Source organism: Nematolebias whitei, chromosome 11 (genome assembly GCF_014905685.2).
Source record: "Nematolebias whitei isolate Nwh7 chromosome 11, NemWhi1, whole genome shotgun sequence".
Classification (NCBI taxonomy): Eukaryota; Metazoa; Chordata; class Actinopteri; order Cyprinodontiformes; family Rivulidae; genus Nematolebias; species Nematolebias whitei.
Genome location: NC_056508.1, coordinates 16,517,292 through 16,535,766, shown reverse-complemented (window position 1 = coordinate 16,535,766; position 18,475 = coordinate 16,517,292). Strand labels below are relative to the sequence as shown.

At 42.0% G+C, this 18,475-nt stretch overlaps 1 protein-coding gene across 2 annotated transcripts in view; it reads left to right on the top strand.

The window, feature by feature from the left end:
* tcea2 (transcription elongation factor A (SII), 2) overlaps positions 1-18,026 on the top strand; it is a 52,492-nt gene extending 34,466 nt beyond the window's left edge. For both annotated transcript variants that reach the window (XM_037683938.1, XM_037683937.1), the window contains exons 7-10: positions 5,610-5,764; positions 6,929-7,075; positions 7,169-7,240; positions 17,783-18,026. In XM_037683938.1, the coding sequence (XP_037539866.1) occupies positions 5,610-5,764; positions 6,929-7,075; positions 7,169-7,240; positions 17,783-17,791 (383 nt within the window). In that variant the 3' untranslated portion in view covers positions 17,792-18,026. The remainder of the gene's footprint in view (positions 1-5,609; positions 5,765-6,928; positions 7,076-7,168; positions 7,241-17,782) is intronic.
* The last annotated feature ends 449 nt before the right edge of the window (positions 18,027-18,475 follow it).

The following is an 18,475-nucleotide window of genomic DNA, read 5'->3' as shown; positions in this document are numbered from 1 at the left end:
GGAATAGATGCATCTTATTTTAAACAGTTTCAAACACAAAACACATGAATGATGTTTGTTTGAGATGAGATGAACTCTTTTTCTGTTTAAGCTGAGATGAACTGTTTTCTGAGATGAGGTGTTCTTTTTCTGAAGTGGTGTTCCCCTACATATTCCCCCACTTTTTGATTTTCAACCCCGATGGTTGTAAATCGAAAACTCATCGTCCACACCTCAGGAATGTTCCAAGAACGTTGTACTAGATTCCCAAAAGTCAAAGTCTATAATTCCATGGAAGGAAAACAAAGTTAAAGTTATTCCATATGAAGTCAGAAGGAATAATTCCAGGTAGGGAACGGATCATTGTTATAGGTTATTCCCAGTGTGTTCAAAAGTATTAATTCCAAGTGTTCAAAGGGTTAATTCCACAACGTGAAACAGGAAAGGCAAAGGTATTCCATTTGAGTTCAAAGCGATAATTCCACAGAAAGGGAAAGGAAACTCGAGAGTATTCCATGTGAAGGCCAAGGGGTCCTCTGGAAGGCATGGTGATGTCACTCTCTGGAACGATGGGTTGGATGATGCAATGATGTCATCTGGATAAAGGATTGGACCATTTTGATGATGCATTGGTGTCATCTGGAGGAAGGCTGGAACCCTCTGGGTGATGCACCAGGATGGTGTTCATCTTGACCACAGGATGTTGGCGTAGGATGGTACCCATCTGGTAATTTCTGGTGACCATCTAAGTGTCTAAGTGCTTTGTTCATGTAATGGAATCCTAAAGATAAATCTGTATGCATGCAAATCTAATGTCAACTTAATTGACAAAAAAAACTTGAATAAGAATAAAATAATCTAATACCTCTACTTTTGTATTTGGGTACGTAGACAAAAAGTGTGTAGGCTAATGATTAAATGTTGAAAAAAATCAAGCATGCACTAAGAAATTTGGTGTAAAGATAAGTAAACAAAAATTTAGAAAGCTTAGTTCATTTTGTTTAACAATTTTGTTTACTAAAATGGATCACTCATGTGGTGAGTATTGAATGAATTTTAAAACAAACTTTAACATGTTGATCAGCTGAGTGTGAGCATAAACAAGGACAATCCCGACAATGACCAGAAGTAGCTTTCCCCCACTTGTGGGTTATCTTTTCAACCGTTAATTGTTTTGTGCGTTTTTTTTTTTTTTTATCTAGTGGTCAAAGGATGTTGAATTTTGTTTTAAAGTGTATTGTTGTAAGGTTTAAGGTGTTTTACCATACCTATTTCTTTTGAAAGTAAAATGGAATTTAAAGATTTATAATCTTGTTTTGAATTGTTTTTATTTTAAGAAGAGTAAGGTTTATTTGAATTTTGTAGTTTAATTAGCCTAATTTTGGTTTTAGTTAGGTTTTTAGTTTAAAACTCTTCTTGATTAGTTGTTTAGTTTGAGCCTTGTGTGGCTTGATCTAGTTTGAGTATACAACTAGAGACAGTTGGTTTGTTAAGTGTGTATTCTTGTCCACCCTGGAAGGATGTTGTGGGTGAGCGTTCCAGCTTTGGAAGCTTTCTAGAAGTCCAGTGGGTGGTGGGAAGGTGTACTGGACCTTTTTCTTACCCCACTTGAAGCTTTTCATGGGAGGCTTATTGGTCATGGTATGTTTTGAGTTTTTTAGTCATCTTATTAAGAGGCTTTTGGTTAAAAGTGAAGGTATTTCTTGGTTGTTTTTTCCCATCTTTTATGTACTGGTGGTTGGTGTTTTCACCAGGTTTGTAATATGTGTATAAAGGAAGTGTCATTTGTCTACCATTCATCATCTTAGATGAAGAAATGCCAGTAGATTGATGTGGAGCTCTTGCAGGTTGGAGTTGGCAACAGATCATGCAGTCTCTGATGTAGCAGTTTACATCTTTGCACATTCCTGGCCAGTAAGAAACTTGTCTTAACGCTCTGAGTGTTGCTTTGGTGCTATTGTGTTTTTTTAAGATGGGTTTTCATGGGCGTGTGCCAGCATCACCCCCCTGTGGTCATGAGGTACCACGAACGAAGGTGAAGTTGTTGGCTCAGGAGCAAATACTAACATGCCCTTGAACATTTTCAAGAAAGGTTTTACCTTAAGGAATGAATGAAGTTCAGGGATTGAGTCAAGTTCCTCTGAGGAGGGAGTGACACGATCTGGATCAGTTAAGTAGTGAATCATCCTTTTGATGGCTGGATCCAGAGATTGAAGCTTAATGATGTCTTTATCAGACGATGCTGGTCCAACTGGGATTGTGTTAGCAGTTGGTTGTGAAAGATCAGAAGAGCAGGCTGCAGCACATGGATGTGCGAGCATTTGCACCTCTTGGTGGGTGGGTTTGGGATAAAATCAGGTGGCCAGGAGGGGTCAAAAGACTGTGTGTTACCACTAGTGGTACTGTTGTTAGTTAACGAGTCTGTGAGATCGTTAAACTGTTGGTTTTGTCCTGACACCTGTGAGTGGCCTCTGGCCTCTCTGAGAATAGATGGACTCTGAGTCATATTGGATTTGTCGGTCTGGAGAGACAATGCAGTGTCAATCATATGAGCTCTTTGCAGCTCTGGTGGTTGTGCAGGTGTAACTGACACTACCTCTGTGGGAGGTGTGTTCTCAGTCACCTGATGTTTGTCTTTGGGTGGGGAGATGGTTGACCTTCCAGAAGTATCCAGTGCCAAGCACTGTGAGTACAGTTCTGGTCCAGCAAAGATGGGCAGGGGTTGGCGCACCTGGGCCCAAACTTTGAGAATCTTAAAACCAATCAAAGGTTGAAATCGTGTCAACAAATCTTGTCCCACCAATAGTGAAATTGTTTCTAAATCAGACACATAAACTGGATGGCTAAGTGTCATGTTACCGATCTTAAACTGTATCTGAGTCACAAAGGATACAGTTGTGTTGTTAGATGCATAAGGTGTAATACCAAGGAGGCAAGGCTCAAGAACTAAGTTCTTGTTAGCGTGTTTCGCTGCTGACAGCAGTTTCTTGAACAGGGTGGCTGACATCAGGGTGACATCTGCTGCGGTGTCAAGAAGTGCGTCATGAGTGAGGACTTGTTCCAGCATTAGTGAAAAGTAAAACTTTCTTGAGGGGCCCCGTCCAGTAAGGTTACACAAAAATTGGTGAATTGGAGGTTTCTCTGGGAAATCACAGTAGTTTTCTCGAAATAGAGGTCCTCAGGGTTCATTTGAACTTCTGAGATTGCATTCAGGGTGTGTGAATAGTCAGTTTGTTGTTCTGAAGGAAAAACAATGTCAGAAATAGAGTTACAATCTGTGGTTGCAGGTTCAAGTTCTACATCTGCAGCTTGTTGGTCCAACGGTTGGTTGGCCAGAGAGGTCACTGACCGAAGGTCAGCACCTTTGGTGTCATTGTCTTGGTGTGTTTCATGAAAGAAACATTTAATTATCTCAAGTTCCTTAGGAGTCAAGTTGGTAGACTTACTTTTTTAGTCTTTGGTGATCCTTTGTACTTTTCAGAACGTTTCTGATGTACTAAAGGTGGTTGAGCATGCATCAGGATAAAGGTGGTTTTGTTTCAGGTCGAGAGTGACGATCCTGAAAGGTGTGGGTCTGATTAGGAAAGTGTTTACCCCCCTGAAGAGGTTTCCAAGAACCTTGGTATTTACCAGGACCTTTCCTTTGGTAAGGTGTCTTAGGCCGGAAATAAGATCAGCAGAAATGCCGAGTAAGCTGGTAATTGACTCATTGAGATTCTGGATGAAGAGTGTTTTAAAGTTTAAATCTTCTTCCATGTTGGGGTAATTGTTATAATCAAAGTAAGCGTTGGACAACCGGTGGTAGTAAGCCTGTGGATGTTCATCTCTTCCTTGTTTGATGTTCAGAGCAACTATTAATCCTGATAAAGAAGCAAAGTCAGAAACGCTCTCTCTATAGCTTGGCGCAAGAGAGAAAAATCAGATCTGATGTGAGATGTCTGTCGGTCGATAAACCTTTTGACTTCTGTGTTAGAAGTGATTTTGATAAGATATATATTTATATTTGTCTTCGATAGATGCATGTGGGAACCGGCTGAGGTGATATTCCACATCATCAAGATACAATTTTACATCAGTACCAGTGTGAGGGTCAAAATTTTGAATGTTTGGCAATCATGTCCAGATCTTTGTTTGATAGTTCAGATTGAGCTTGGGTTCAGTTTGACCACTCCAAGTGTGTTTGGAGGGTAATGTCTGTTTACTTCAGTGGAGGACTCGAAAGTCCAGGGATACTCGCCGTTTGGTTCCAGGTCATCAGATCTGGATAAGTGATTTTGTGAAATGAGATTACTTACTGGATGTGATGTATTTATGCCTTTGTTGAAAGACTGGACATTAATGCCAGGAGGAGGTCATAACCTCAAGTTGGATGGATTATTTGCTTCAGCCAGTTGGTCTTGTAAAAATTAGATTTTTTCGTCTTTGAGTTTTAAATGAGTCAGGCAGATATCATTTTGTTAAAGTATAAGGTCATTGTTTTCATATGATTTTCTTAGAGTTGTAAAAATCTCAGTTTTAGTTTTGATTTCATTAGAAAGTTGGGCTTGTGTGTCCGTCAACTTCTGTTGTAAATCATAATATCTTTGCATTCTCAGATATTCTTGATTGAGAAGGTGAAACTTTGTTTCAGCATCAAATTATTTGTTTTGCAAGTGTTGTTCATTGTGGTCTGATTCCAGTGAATCAGAAGAAGAGATAATAATGTCATTTTCTTTAGAGCTGAAAGCCATTTTGTGACTTTATTTACCCATTTAAGCAAAACAAAATTAAAACTGGGTTTTATCTTTAAAAATGTGTTTACTTCTGAGGGGTTAACTTTAGGTGTTGATTTAGTTAAACTTTTTTTTGATGAAAAGTTGTTGAAATAAAGCATTTAATTATTAGAAGGAGCTTGGTTGCTTCACTTTTAAAATTACAGCTAAATTGATAAACAACATTTTAATATCAACAGATATTACATTAGTTTAATCAGCTCTTAAAATTTAAAACATTTCCAATGTATGATAAAATTATTTAAACTAATTAGTTAAACTGAGAGTTGAATTAAGTTTCTTTGAACATTATTTTTTTTCTTTGTTATAAGTCCAAGTTTTCAGCTTAGTTTGAACTTATAAACTTAAAATATTGTCAATTTTAAGAAGAAATATTGGTTAATTTATTTAAAATGTGTTATCCACAAATGCTTACTTAATTTTTACTTTTTTTAAGTTTTTATTTAAGTTAGTTAATTTTATTAAGGCATTATCAAAGTTTAAACTCAAATTATTTGCAGTTTAGATTTTAGTGTAGTACTTTCTTTGACCACTAAGGTATCGCTGTTTGGACAAGATATTTGGTCTAGCTCTGTTCAAAATGGTGGACGTTCAGTTTTGAAATTATTAGCCTTTTGTGTCAGCACAACACTTAATAAAATCAATAAACAAATTCTCAACTTCTTGAGCGGAGAAAACAAAACTTTAAAAAGCGATCAGATTTAGCTGATCAAATTTGGACGAACAAAGCGCCACTTTAGCCGGAGTCGGCCTGTTAGCTTAAAAACATTAAAACTTGTAAACTGTACTAAATACATGAATCCACCAGAGGACAGTTTTGTTTTTTGTGTATTTTATACCTTGACTGTTGGTGCTCACAGATCTTCCAGGAATTTGAATCCACAGATATGAAATATAAAGCTCGTCTTCGAAGTCGAATCTCCAACCTGAAGGACCAGAAGAATCCAGATCTGCGCCGTAACGTCTTGTGTGGAAACATCACACCTCAGCGCATCTCCTCCATGACTGCTGAGGTGAGTTCTATTATGTCTCATCCTCCTCCATGAGACTGTTCATGTTCAGAGCAGAGTTTTGAGTTTTAGCAGAAATGCTTGAAATAAAAATTATTTTTTTTTTGCTTTTAATTATGACAGTTTAGTGGGAGATCTCTTATTGGAAAACTTTGCACCATTATTCAAAGATCTTACACTACCATAAAGAAAAAGAAATTAAATGAATGAACAAACTTTAATGCAGTTGCACATCACTCACCACATTTCATTCCAGAGTTTCAAACAAGACCATCGTTTGATGGGAATGATGGAGTTATAGCACTTATGGTTATTCACAAAATCCACACGTCACATCTACATTTTCAGGATCTGGTTCTTATAGACACCGATTAAATACTAACTATGAATATTTCTATATTTATCACCCCAGTAATAGTGTTACACACATTAGTAGTTGTAAACACTCAAAGGAATCATTGTTTGTTTAGTGTTTACCTTTAAACCTAAACATTTAAGGAGTAAACATTTTTAATAATCACATTAAAAGTTACAAATGTTGTCTTTGGTGCCTGTTTGTTTTCCAAATATATTAGTGTGTGTGAATGACTGGTATTAACTTCAAACACTTTGTAGAACAGTGTTTTATGAAGTTCAGTCCATTTCCTTGTTAGTTGACCCGCAGGTCTGCCACGTTCAATATGGCGGATGCTCTGACCACTAGTCCGCTGAACGAGTTGTCTACAGCCAAACCCATCTGTTCTGATTGGCTCCTTAATATGTGACTGACATGGCATTGACCAATCAGCTGAGAGGAGTAAAATCCAGGACAAAATTCATACACATAGTTTTTGGATTCATATCTGTAAATGGAACGTAAAAAAGTTTTGTAACTTGTGATTAATTTTTTTTACAAATGCAAATCTTTTTTATAAGGTTACACATCTTTTTTTTACAAATACAAATCTTTTTTATACATTTTTTTTTCCTATAAGGTCACAAATCTTTTTACACCTGCAAAATTTTTAAGGCTGGAATTTGAGCCCATACTCCTGTGGTAAAAATTAAATGACACCTTTAAAGCACTTCAGGTTGCTCTGAACCAAGTGTCTTATGTTTACTCTTCAAGCGAGACTGCATAAAGCATCCAGTGGAGATGTTTAAAGTTGCATGTGTTTGTGTCTCTAGGAGATGGCGAGTGCAGAGCTGAAACAGATCAGAGAGACTCTCACTAAAGAGTCCATCAGAGAACATCAGCTGTCAAAGATGGGAGGAACCGAAACAGACATGTTCATCTGCAACAAGTGTCACGGAAAGAGCTGCACTTACACACAGGTCCTGCCCATAGAAGCTCCTTGTTCGTTCCTGCCTCTTTCCTTTATTATTTTATTTTTTAATTTGTTCTTTAAAAAAAAAATTGTTTAACAGGTGCAGACCCGAAGTGCTGACGAGCCCATGACGACTTTTGTTTTGTGTAACAGCTGTGGCAACCGCTGGAAGGTGATTTGTTCTTACTATTTTCCAGGACTGTATAGGTTTACAAAATGTATTTTAGACTTTTATTCACTTTTTATGTTCTGAAATATTTACTCAAACTGAGCTTTTCGTTCATTATAAATACATGGCGACTTCTGTAAACCAAGAGGGAATATGACCAGTTCTTAGGTTTAATGCTTCATTGTAGGCTTTAAAAACCTGAACGCTGAGACCTCCTCCTATTGTCTGTTTTTCTCATTTGATGTAAATAACTTTATTCAACTCCCTCCAATCCATGTTTTCTCTGTCCATACTAAGAATGTTCCTTATCTTTGAGATGTGTGTGCACACTGAGTCTTGTCCGGAAGAGCTGCTCCCCTGTGTTGATTCATGCATCTGGAGAGGTTTTTTTTTATTGATCCAATATAGAATTTTGTACAGTCCTCACTGGAGAATCCATAAATGTCTTATCTAAAGACACTAGTTGCTGGCATTGTTAGGTCGTTTTCACACCTGATAGTCCTTTCGACTCAGTTCGATTGGGGACCAAAATTCAGAACATTTGTGTACATTTTCAGCTGGTGTGGTTTGCGTCCAGCTACACTGAGCCAATCGAGCCAACCTGTTCCCCCTCTCGCCTGTGGTGGCGGTGCACCAAGAACTACTTTAAAAAACGACATGAAAACCTCTGAAGAAGACACTTCTTGTTCTTCTGGAAATGAAAACAAAAATGGAGTGGCATCAAATTTTAGGGGCAAAAAGTGTGTGTGCTGGGTGAGTGATGTCCTTTATGATGCAAGTGGCCATCTTCCTGCATCTGGAGGTGTAGATGTCTGTGATGGTGAGGAGGCTGACTCCCAACAGTCTTCTGTGGACATTTCACCACTCACTGCAAAGCTTTTCTCTCTTCAGCTGTGCAGCCTTCATGCCATATGTTCATGCTGGAGCACAGGATGCTCTCCACTGCACACCTGTAGGAGGTGGTGATGACTGAGCTTCCCAGACCAGCTTGCCTCAGCTGCCTGAGGAAGTAGTCACTGATGTCCTTTCTTGAACTGACTGGTGGTGTTGCTGCCCCAGCTGAGGTTGTCATTCAGGTGCACACTCAAGTACCTGTAACTGGGGACCACGTCCACCACAGATCCTACTATGTTCGGGGGGTGGGGGTGGGTAGATGTGTTTGCTCTGTCTGAAATCCACAACCATCTCCTTTGTCTTCACATTGATGTGAAGGTTGTTCTTCCTGCACCAGCTCTCCAGGTGTTCCACCTCCTGCCTGTAGCTGGACTCATCATTGTTTGTGATGCATCCAACCACCACTGTATCGTCTGCAAACTTTACAATATGACAGCCTGAATGGGTAGGTGTGCAGTCATACTGTATGTGAGCAAAGTTAACAGGAGGGGACTCAACACACAGCCCTGAGAGGAGCCAGTGCTGAGGATTATGGTGGAGAAGAAGTTATGGATCCACACAGAGTGCGGCCTGTTGTTCAAGAAATCTAGGACCTATTTGCATATGGAAGGGCTTAGTCCTAATACGAGTAGTTTATCCATCAGGGTCTGCGGAATCATGGTGTTGAAGGCAGATGTGAACTCCACAAAGAGCATATGGACGTAGGAGTCCTGTTCCAGGTGGGTGAGAGCAGAGTGGACCACAGAGGAGATGACATCTTCTCTTGATCAATTCTTGTGGTATGCATACTGGTGTCATATACTGGTGTGGGGTCCTTGCTGGTGTCAGTGATTGCTTTGATGTGGGTCATGACCAGTCTTTCAAAGCATTTAGCCACTATTGGTGTGAGGGCTACTGGCCAGTAGTCATTCAGACCAGTCACTGTTGAGCTCTTAGGAAATGGGATGATAATGGCAGTCTTCAGGCAGGTGGTAGCAGTTTCCAGGGTGAAGGAAGAGTTAAAGATATCACCCAGCACCTTGCAGAGCTGATCCAGTAAGACAAGTTATTTCAGCACCCTCCCTGGGATGTTGTCTGGGCCAGTGGCTTTGTGAGGATTAATCTTCCTGAAAGTCCTCATTACTTCTGTTGAGGTCATGCTCAGAAACTTCTCTTCAGATGGTGAGATGAGTCTGGTGCTGGGTGGTCTATTTGGGTCTTCAAAATGGGCATAGAACCTGTTAAGAGCATCAGGCAGTGAGGTGTCCCTAGAGCATTGTGCACCTCTGCTGTTCTAGTCTGTGATGCAATTAATGCCCTTCCACTTGCTCCGTGGGTCCTGTGAAAAGAAATGTCCCTGGATCTTTCGTGCGTATGTGGTTTTGACCTTCTTAATACCAGCAGCCAGCTGTTTCCTTGTCTTCCCCAGTTCCTGTGAGTCACCAGACCTTAAGATAACATCCCTGCCTTTCAGCAGGGTATGGACCTCTGAGTTCAGCCAAGGGTTAAGGTTCAGGTAGCAGTCTTAGTGGTGGTGACATCTTCAATGCACTTGCTGCAGAAAAATGGAGATGTGGTCAGAGAGGCCAAGGGTGGGTGCATGGAACAGCTCTTTGTGTCTCATGTGCTGGTATAAACACGGTCTAGTGTGTTATTTCCCCATGTTGGTAGTATGGTGACAGGCTGATAGAAACTTGGCAGAGTGTCTTTCAGGTTTACATGGTTAAAGTCCCCAGCCACCACGTAAAAAACTTCAGGATGCTTGTTTTGAAACAAGCTAATATCATTTATCTCCCTCAGTGCGTCTTTAGCATTAGCATCCGGTGCAATATAAACACCAATGATATACACAGCTGTGAAACCACTAGTTAAATAGTGTGGCCGACATTTCACAGTCAGTTGTTCTACACCCTCAGAGGAGGAACTGTTTATCAGAGCACAGTTTGTGCAACAACCTTTGTTTGCATAGACTCATAAACCGCCACCCTCGGGCCTTCCTTGATAGCTGGCTTCAGTCCACCCAGAAAATCAGCTTGTTTTGTAGCTGGAAGTCTGAGTTGGGCATGGTGTTGTTAAGCCATGTTTCCGTCAGCGTACAGCACAGTTTGCCATCTCTAAAACACTCACTCTTAGCCCCAGAAGGTCCATCTTGTTTTACAAAGAGCAGATGTTGGCCAGGAACAGGGATGGAATTGGCAGTCTGTCAGCATTAACCTTTAGCCTCGTTAGTACTCCGCTTAATTTTCCTCTTTTCTGTGCCCGGGCGCATCGCTTCCTTTTGCCCTTAGAGCGCTGCTCCCTCCACGCTAATGTTTGTAGGAGCTGTAATCTGCTGATTGTAGCTCTGATTGTGGTTCATTGCTGTTATTTTTGAAGCCAAACCTTCTCTTATGGTAATAAGTTTGGATCGGCTATAATTCACACGCTTAAAGCGAGCAAAGTCAAGCTCGGAGTCGATGTCAGAACAAAAAATAACTGGCTTTCCACAAGGAGTCTGAGAAGCTCCTGGTCGACTGCGCACGACCATCTTGAGGTAAGAATCAAGATGTTTGTTTTGAAAATTGGGTTGTCAGGTCAAATTTAAATTTCACCACCAGCATAAATTTTATATGTATTTGTAAATGTATGTATGTGTGTATATATATATATATATATATATATATATATATATATATATACATAATATCTCTCGCTCTTGCTTGAGGTAGCTGCTTGTCTTTCCTCTCCCGTTTTTTTTTTTTTTTTCCCTTCCCGTGCTTCACGCTATGTGTGTCTGAAGTGCTTGGTTTACATCTCCCAAACGTAAATTAAGATTATGGATCTGGTATCCTGGAAATTCAACACTATTGACAAGATTTTTTCAACAAAAAGACAAGGTCCCGGAGAGCCTGCGTGTCCAGCTGAGATGCACACTGTGGGGTACGTCATGGACCCGTGGAGAGTGTGGCAGCTGATGTGTCTCGCAGTTCTGTCTCAGAAGGACGCTGAAGACGTTTACATTTTTGAATTTATGATAGCAGGGACTCTGCTTTTTGGCATTGGCGGGGCACTGTTTTATCATCTAATTGAAGAAGACATCAGCAGCAGTTTCGGCCATGACAAAGCTTCCGAGTTAGTGTGAAGGTTTGATGCGTGCTGTAGGAACTCAAAATCAACTGGTTTACGAGCTAAACCGTAAGGTGGAGGCGATTTATGAGAATCGCAGGCCACCTGTGGCTTCTGGGGCTCGTCAGCGCGGTGGGATCGACCTTGAAGGAGACTCATAACATGGATCAGTGGAAAGGATTCCCACAATTAGGCGTTTTTGGAACCAGAATGTCCAGATGGACTCAAGGCTGAAGGAAAAAAATCTGTCTGCCTGAAGAAAAATCAACAATCAAAGCTTATCTGAATCTGACTCCCCACCGGCCTTGGAGATGAGCAGATTATCAAATTTCTTCTGGGTCATGGGTAACCAAGGACAAAAGCTTCATTTATCGCAAGCCCTCATTTTGTAGGCCCCTGGCAGTGGACCTCCTGTGTCTCCTTGCACAAAGGACGAGGTAGCGGTCCTGCTGCTGGGTTGTAGCCCTCCTACGGCCCCCTCCATGTCTCCTGGTGTACTGGCCTGTCTCCCGGTACCTATTCCATGCTCTGGACACTGTGCTGAGAGACACAGCAAATCTTGCCACCGCTCACATTGATGTTCCATCTTGGATTAGCTGCACTACTTGATCAACTTCAGTGGGCTGTAAAAAATGCCTCTTGATGTCTCTGTGTGACAGCACTGAAAAAATGAAAAAGTGACTAAAAGTTCAACCAGAAGGGACGAGAACAGAGAAATGACCTGTGGTCACCATCTGCAGAATCACTTTTTTATATGGATTGGCTTGCTGATTGCCTCTCATTCCACCTGTTGTGTATTCCATTTGCACAGCAGCAGGTGAAACTGATTCACAATAAGTGTTACTACCTAACTGGTGACATTGATTCCACAAAGGTGTGAATGAACTGAAGGAATTAGTTTTTTACAGGGTCTCAGACAGAAGAAGTCTTTTGGACAAAAGACAAAACATTTCAACAAAGAAGAATCCGTCTACAGGACCTGACTCAACCTTGTTAGATTTTTGTACATGGATTATTGAGCAGCATCAGGACATAAACTGTTCATGATTGTAGTGAACTAGGCCTCCGACCAAAACCTGTCTCTGAAGACCTTCATGGGACAGGAACTGTTATTTCATTGATTTGAATTCAGAAATACAAATTAGCTCATCAAGAGACTGTTAATTGTATCCTGAATTAATCAATTGAAAGAACACTCTTCTTTTTATATTATCATTACTATTTTACAATATCTTGATAATCAAAAGTGTGTTTAGTTCATATCATTTCTAATGTTGAAAGTAAACCACTCATTTTAAATCAACTGTGAAGCAGTATTAATGATTTTTAAACCTCATTAGACTTAGAAATCAAGTTAAATGTCTATTTACAAAGTAATTATGCATTTTGATCTTCTGTCTGAATGAGAAGTCAGTGTTGTCGGTCAAAAGTCAGGGACAGTCAGAGAATGAGTTATTAGAACGAACTGTATTGTTTTTAAACCTAGCAGACGGTAAATAACTGCCACTGGCATCTGCGTTCCTCTCACTTTTTCATAACATTTCTCTGTCTGTACTAAATGTTCCTAAACATTCTTGCACCCTCTCTTGAATTTTAATAACCCTCTGACATCACTAGAACCACCCCCTGTTGGTTGTTTCAACCAATCAGGAAGTATTAAGTGACCGGAAGTGAAGACTCTTTAAAAGTCGACACTTCCTGGAACTATTCAGCCTTCTCAGTCTTCTCAAGTCTTCTCGAGTCTTCGACTCAGTCTTTGATGGAGTCTTCTCAAGCCTTCTGGAGTCTTCACTTCTGAGTGGAAACTCTGACGGAGTCACAGATACTTGCTGTGAACTCACCCGGGCGTAACGCCTACAACTTCGAAGGAAGCCTGTTTGTTGAATGGAGTAAATCGACACGACTTCTGACAATGACTAGCCGCTCTAACCGGAGACGCTGGAAAGGTAGCGTTGAAATGGACCCGGTACCAAAGCTGATTCATCTTCTACGAAGGTAATGAGTTGTCGCGCGCTAAGTGTACCGGAGGTTTGAGCTGGTGTTGAAAGAAGCGTGCTAATTCTGGTCAACAAAACCTACATTTCCATCCATCTCTATCTTCCTCTAAAATCTTTCCTCTTGTAAATCTTTCTAGATGCCTTCAGAAATGTCCTGTTGTCTTATTAGTAAAGCGTGCCAAGTTTTATTAATCAGAACCAGATCAACGAATCAAGTGTACATGTTTTGATGTTAAATTTTTTTATTCTGTTAAATAAATGACCGCATTTATTCTGATGGGTCAAAGAAAATTAACGTCTCCTGTCACTGATTAAACAATGAACACAGTTATCTCGGTCACATGGCATTAATTTAACTCGAAAAAGAAAGAACCCATTATATTTAAATAATTAGTAGTGAAGCAACAGCAAAGGCTGACCCCCACATTTCACTACATGATGTTCTCTGATTTTAAAATGTTTCTTCTTGTAACTTTTCAGAAATAACGCACATATTTTGAATTTGATGTCAATCTGTTTTTTGCTGTTTTGTGTTTGAAGGTCTTTTTTTCTTTCCTAAAATAAACTAAAAACCCTGGCAAACTCAGGTCTCTCTTGCAAATGACTTCCGAGACGCAATGGGATTAACCTGTATAAATAAAGGTTGAATGAATGAAAAAAAATAGCTTTGGTTTCTTATTTGATATGATGATCATAATCAGAATAAACTTTATTGGCATTGCACCAAGATACAACGCGAATATGGACACGTCTGGTTCCACCGTAGAATAGCAGGAAAAAAAAAAAAAAGATCATGTTAATGTTACTAGAAATACTGCTACTTTATTTGCTAAAAGAACACTGCTGTTAAAAAGTGCCGTTTTGAAAATTAATAGAATTTTTTCTTATATTCTTATATAATATGGTACTTTAAAAATGATCTAAACGTCTTTGAATTATAATTTAATTTTCACATAATAATGCGATAAATCACGATTAATCAAAAAATTATTTTGCGATTAATCACAATTAAATTTTTTTTATCTTTGACCAGCACTAATATATGTGTGTGTGCGTGTGTGCGTGTGTGCGTGCGTTCATCATCCATTCAAATCAAATAATTGTATCTTTGATGTAGAGACCCCGATGATGAGAGAAATAAACGGAGTTAATGTTCCCTTGCCCGGACATGGGTCACCGGGGCCCCACTCTGGAGCCAGGCCTGGAGGTGGGGCACGTGGGCGAGTGCCTGGTGGCCAGGCTTTTACCCATGGAGCTCGGCCGGGCACAGTCCGAAGAGGAGATGTGGGTCCCCCTTCCCATGAGCTCACCACCTGGGGGAGGGGCCAAAGGGGTTGGGTGCAATGTGGGATGGGTGGTGGCCAAGGGCGGGGACCCTGGCGGTCTGATCCTCGGCTGCAGAAGCTGGCTATTGGGATGTGGAATGTCACCTCACTGGTGGGGAAGGAGCCTGAGTTGGTGTGTGAGGCTGAGAGGTTCCGGCTAGAAATAGTCGGACTCACCTCTACGCATGGCTCTGGCTCTGGAACCAGTTCCCTTGAGAGGGGCTGGACACTCTTCCACTCTGGAGTTGCCCCTGGTGAGAGGCACAGAGCAGGAGTGGGCATACTTATTGCCCCCCAACTTGGTGCCTGTGTGTTGGGGTTCACCCCAGTGAATGAGAGGGTGGCCTCCCTCCGCCTACGTGTGGGGGGGTGGGTTCTGACTGTCGTTTGTGCTTATGCACCAAACGGCAGTTCAGATTATCCACCCTTTTTGGAGTCCTTGGAGGGGGTACTGGAAAGTGCACCTCCTGGGGACTCCCTTGTCCTGCTGGGGGACTTCAATGCTCATGTGGGCAATGACAGTGAAACCTGGAGGGGTGTGATTGGAAGGAACGGCCCCCCTGATCTGAACCAGAGTAGTGTTCTGTTGTTGGACTTCTGTGCTCGTCATGGATTGTCAATAACGAACACCTTGATCAAGCATAAGGATGTCCATATGTGCTCTTGGCACCAGGACACCCTAGGCCGCAGTTCGATGATCGACTTTGTCATTGTCTCATCTGATCTGTGGCCACATGTCTTGGACACTCGGGTGAAGAGAGGGGTGGAGCTGTCCACTGATTACTACCTGGTGGTGAGTTGGCCCCGATGGTGGGGGAGGATGCCGGTCAGACCTGGCAGACCCAAACGTAATGTGAGGGTTTGCTGGGAACGTCTGGCAGAGTCTCCTGTGAGACAGAGTATTAACTCCCACCTCCGGGAGAACTTTGAACTTGTTCCTAGGGAGGTGGGGGACATTAAGTCTGAGTGGACCATGTTTCTTGCCTCTATTATCGAGGTGGCTTACCGGAGCTGCGGCCGCATGGTTGTTGGTGCCTGTCGTGGCGGCAACCCTCGAACCCGATGGTGGACACTGTCTGTGAGGGATGTTGTCAGGCTGAAGAAGTAGTCCTATCGGGCCTTTTTGGCCTGTGGGACCCCGGAAGCAGCTGATGGGTACCGGCAGTCCAAGCGGCATGCGGCTCGGGTGGTTGCTGAGGCAAAAACTCGGGCACCAACACTGTTTATAGTGGGAGTGGTATGCTGCTGACCTCAACTCGGGATGTTGTGGGTCAGTGGGCGGAATACTTGGAAGACCTCCTCAATCCCACCGGCACGTCTTCCACTGAGGAAGCAGAGCCTGGGGACTCTGGGTCGGGCCCTCCAATCTCTGGTGCTGAGGTCACCGAGGTGGTTAAAAAGCTCCTCGGTGGCAGGGCCCCAGGGGTGGATGAGATTCGCCCGGAGTTCCTTAAGGCTCTGGATGTTGTAGGTTTGTGTTGGCTTACGCGACTCTGCAATATTGCGTGGACATTGGGGGAAGTTCTCCTGGATTGGCAGACCGGGGTGGTGGTCCCCCTATTTAAAAGGGGAGACCGTAGAGTGTGTTCCAACTACAGGGGAATCACGCTCTTAAGCCTCCCTGGTAAGGTCTATTCGGGGGTTCTGGCGAGGAGGGTCCATCGGATAGTTGAACCTCGGATTCAGGAGGAGCAGTGCGGTTTTTGTCCTGGCTGTGAAACAGTGGACCAGCTCTACACTCAGCAGGGTCCTGGAGGGTGCGTGGGAGTTTGCCCAACCGGTCTACATGTGCTTTGTGGACTTGGAGAAGGCGTTCGACCGCGTCCCTCGGGGAACCCTGTGGGGGGTACTCTGGGAGTTTGGGGTACCGGGCCCTTTGATACGGGCTGTTGGGTCCCTGTATGACCGGTGTCAGAGCCTGGTCCGCATCGCTGGCAGTAAGTCTGGCTTGTTCCCAGTGAGAGTTGGACTCCGCCAAGGTGGACCTTTGTCACCGATTCTGTTCATAACTTTTATGGAAAGAATTTCTAGGCGCAGCCAAGGTGTTGAGGGGATCCGTTTTGGTGGTCTTGGGATTGCATCTCTGCTTTTTGCAGATGATGTGGTCTTATTGGCTCCATCAGATCGTGATCTACAGCTTTTGCTGGAGCGGTTCGCAGCCAAATGCGAAGCGGCCAGGATGAAGATCAGTTCCTCCAAATCCGAGGCTATGGTCTTGAGCCAGAAAAGGGTAGAGTGCCCTCTCCGGGTCAGGGAGGAGGTCCTACCCCAAGTGGAGGAGTTCAAGTATCTTGGGGTCTTGTTCATGAATGAGGGAAAAATGGAGCGTGAGATCAATAAGCGGATAGGTGCAGCATCTGCAGTGAGGTGAAGGTCTGTCATGGTGAAGAGAGAGCTGAGTCAAAAGGCGAAGCTCTCATTTTACCTATCGATCTACGTTCCTACCCTCATCTATGGTCACGAGCTTTGGGTTGTGACCGAAAGAATGAGATCTCAGATACAAGCGGCCGAAATGAGTTTTATCCGCAGGGTGTCTGGGCTCTCCCTTAGAGAGAGGGTGAGAAGCTCGTTCATCTGGGAGGGACTCAGAGTAGAGCCGCTGCTTCTCCACGTCGAGAGGAGCCAGTTGAGGTGGCTTGGGCATCTGTTTAGGATGCCTTCTGGACGCCTCCTGGGTGAGGTGTTCCGGACACGTCCCACCAGAAGGAGGCCCAGAAGAAGACCCAGGACACGCTGGAGGGACTATATTTCTCGGCTGGCCTGGGAACGCCTCGGGATTCCCCCGGAAGAGCTGGCCCAAATGGCTGGGGAGAGGGAAGTCTGGGCCTCCCTACTTAGGCTGCTACCCCCGCGACCCGACTCCGGATAAGCAGAAGAAAATGGATGGATGGATGGATGGATGGATGTAGAGTTTGAATTATTTTTATTTTTTTTGCAGTGGTTGGAAATACATATTATAGCCTACTGGCCACCGACCAGAGATGCATAAATCTTCTCTGAATCCAATGGGTCTCAAACTTGTAAGGCCCCCATTCCACAAGGATTTGATGCTAAATGCACTTCTTGCCTGTAGTATATGAAGCATTAGTTTTAATGTACATTCAGCATTTGAATATCATTAAACTTTGACCTCTGTAGGAAATTTTTTTGAAAGACTCCAAGATAAAACATGGGAATGTGACAATTTTTGTTTTTTCATCTTTACCTTGATAAACCGTTTTTTTCTCTTTGTCATTATTTTCCAGTTTTGTTGAAGACTCCTGGATGCAGCATTCAATTGAGAAGCAAACTCGATGACATAATTTCAATTCAGAAAGATGTTTACTTTTTCTTTTTGTAGTTTAATTAAATAATTAATTATTAACAAATGTAATGTATAGAGAAGAAAAGCTGTGCAAGTGCATGTTGTTGTTTTTTTTTTATTATGAGTTGATTTCTGAAGGTACTTTTCTAACTCAGTGAAAATAATTCTGGTGCTTTTTTTTGCTATGTTGTGCTGCTATTTATTTATTTTCTAATTTATTTTCTAACACTTCAAATAAAGTTGCTTTTGAGGTATTATCCAACACCTGACTGCTGTTTGTTTTAATTATTTGTATTTTGTTTTATTAGGAATTCATTTTAGAATAGAATAGACCTTTATTGTGATTGCACCTAAATACAACATGCTTCCCAGAGCAAAAGTAAAAACAGTATAATATAAAAAGAAAAAAATGTATACATGTATAAATGTATATATATTTAAAAAAAAATCTATATGCCTTTTTATAACTGTCTGTTGTTGCCGATGTTGTCCATTGTTGTCATCATTCTTTGTTGAAATGAGGTCGCTCTTATAAATGAGTCCTCGAGGCTCAATGGGATTTACCTGTCTAAATAAAGGCTGAATGAATACAGACCTGTTCCAAAATATTAGAATATCATGGAAAAGTTGTTTA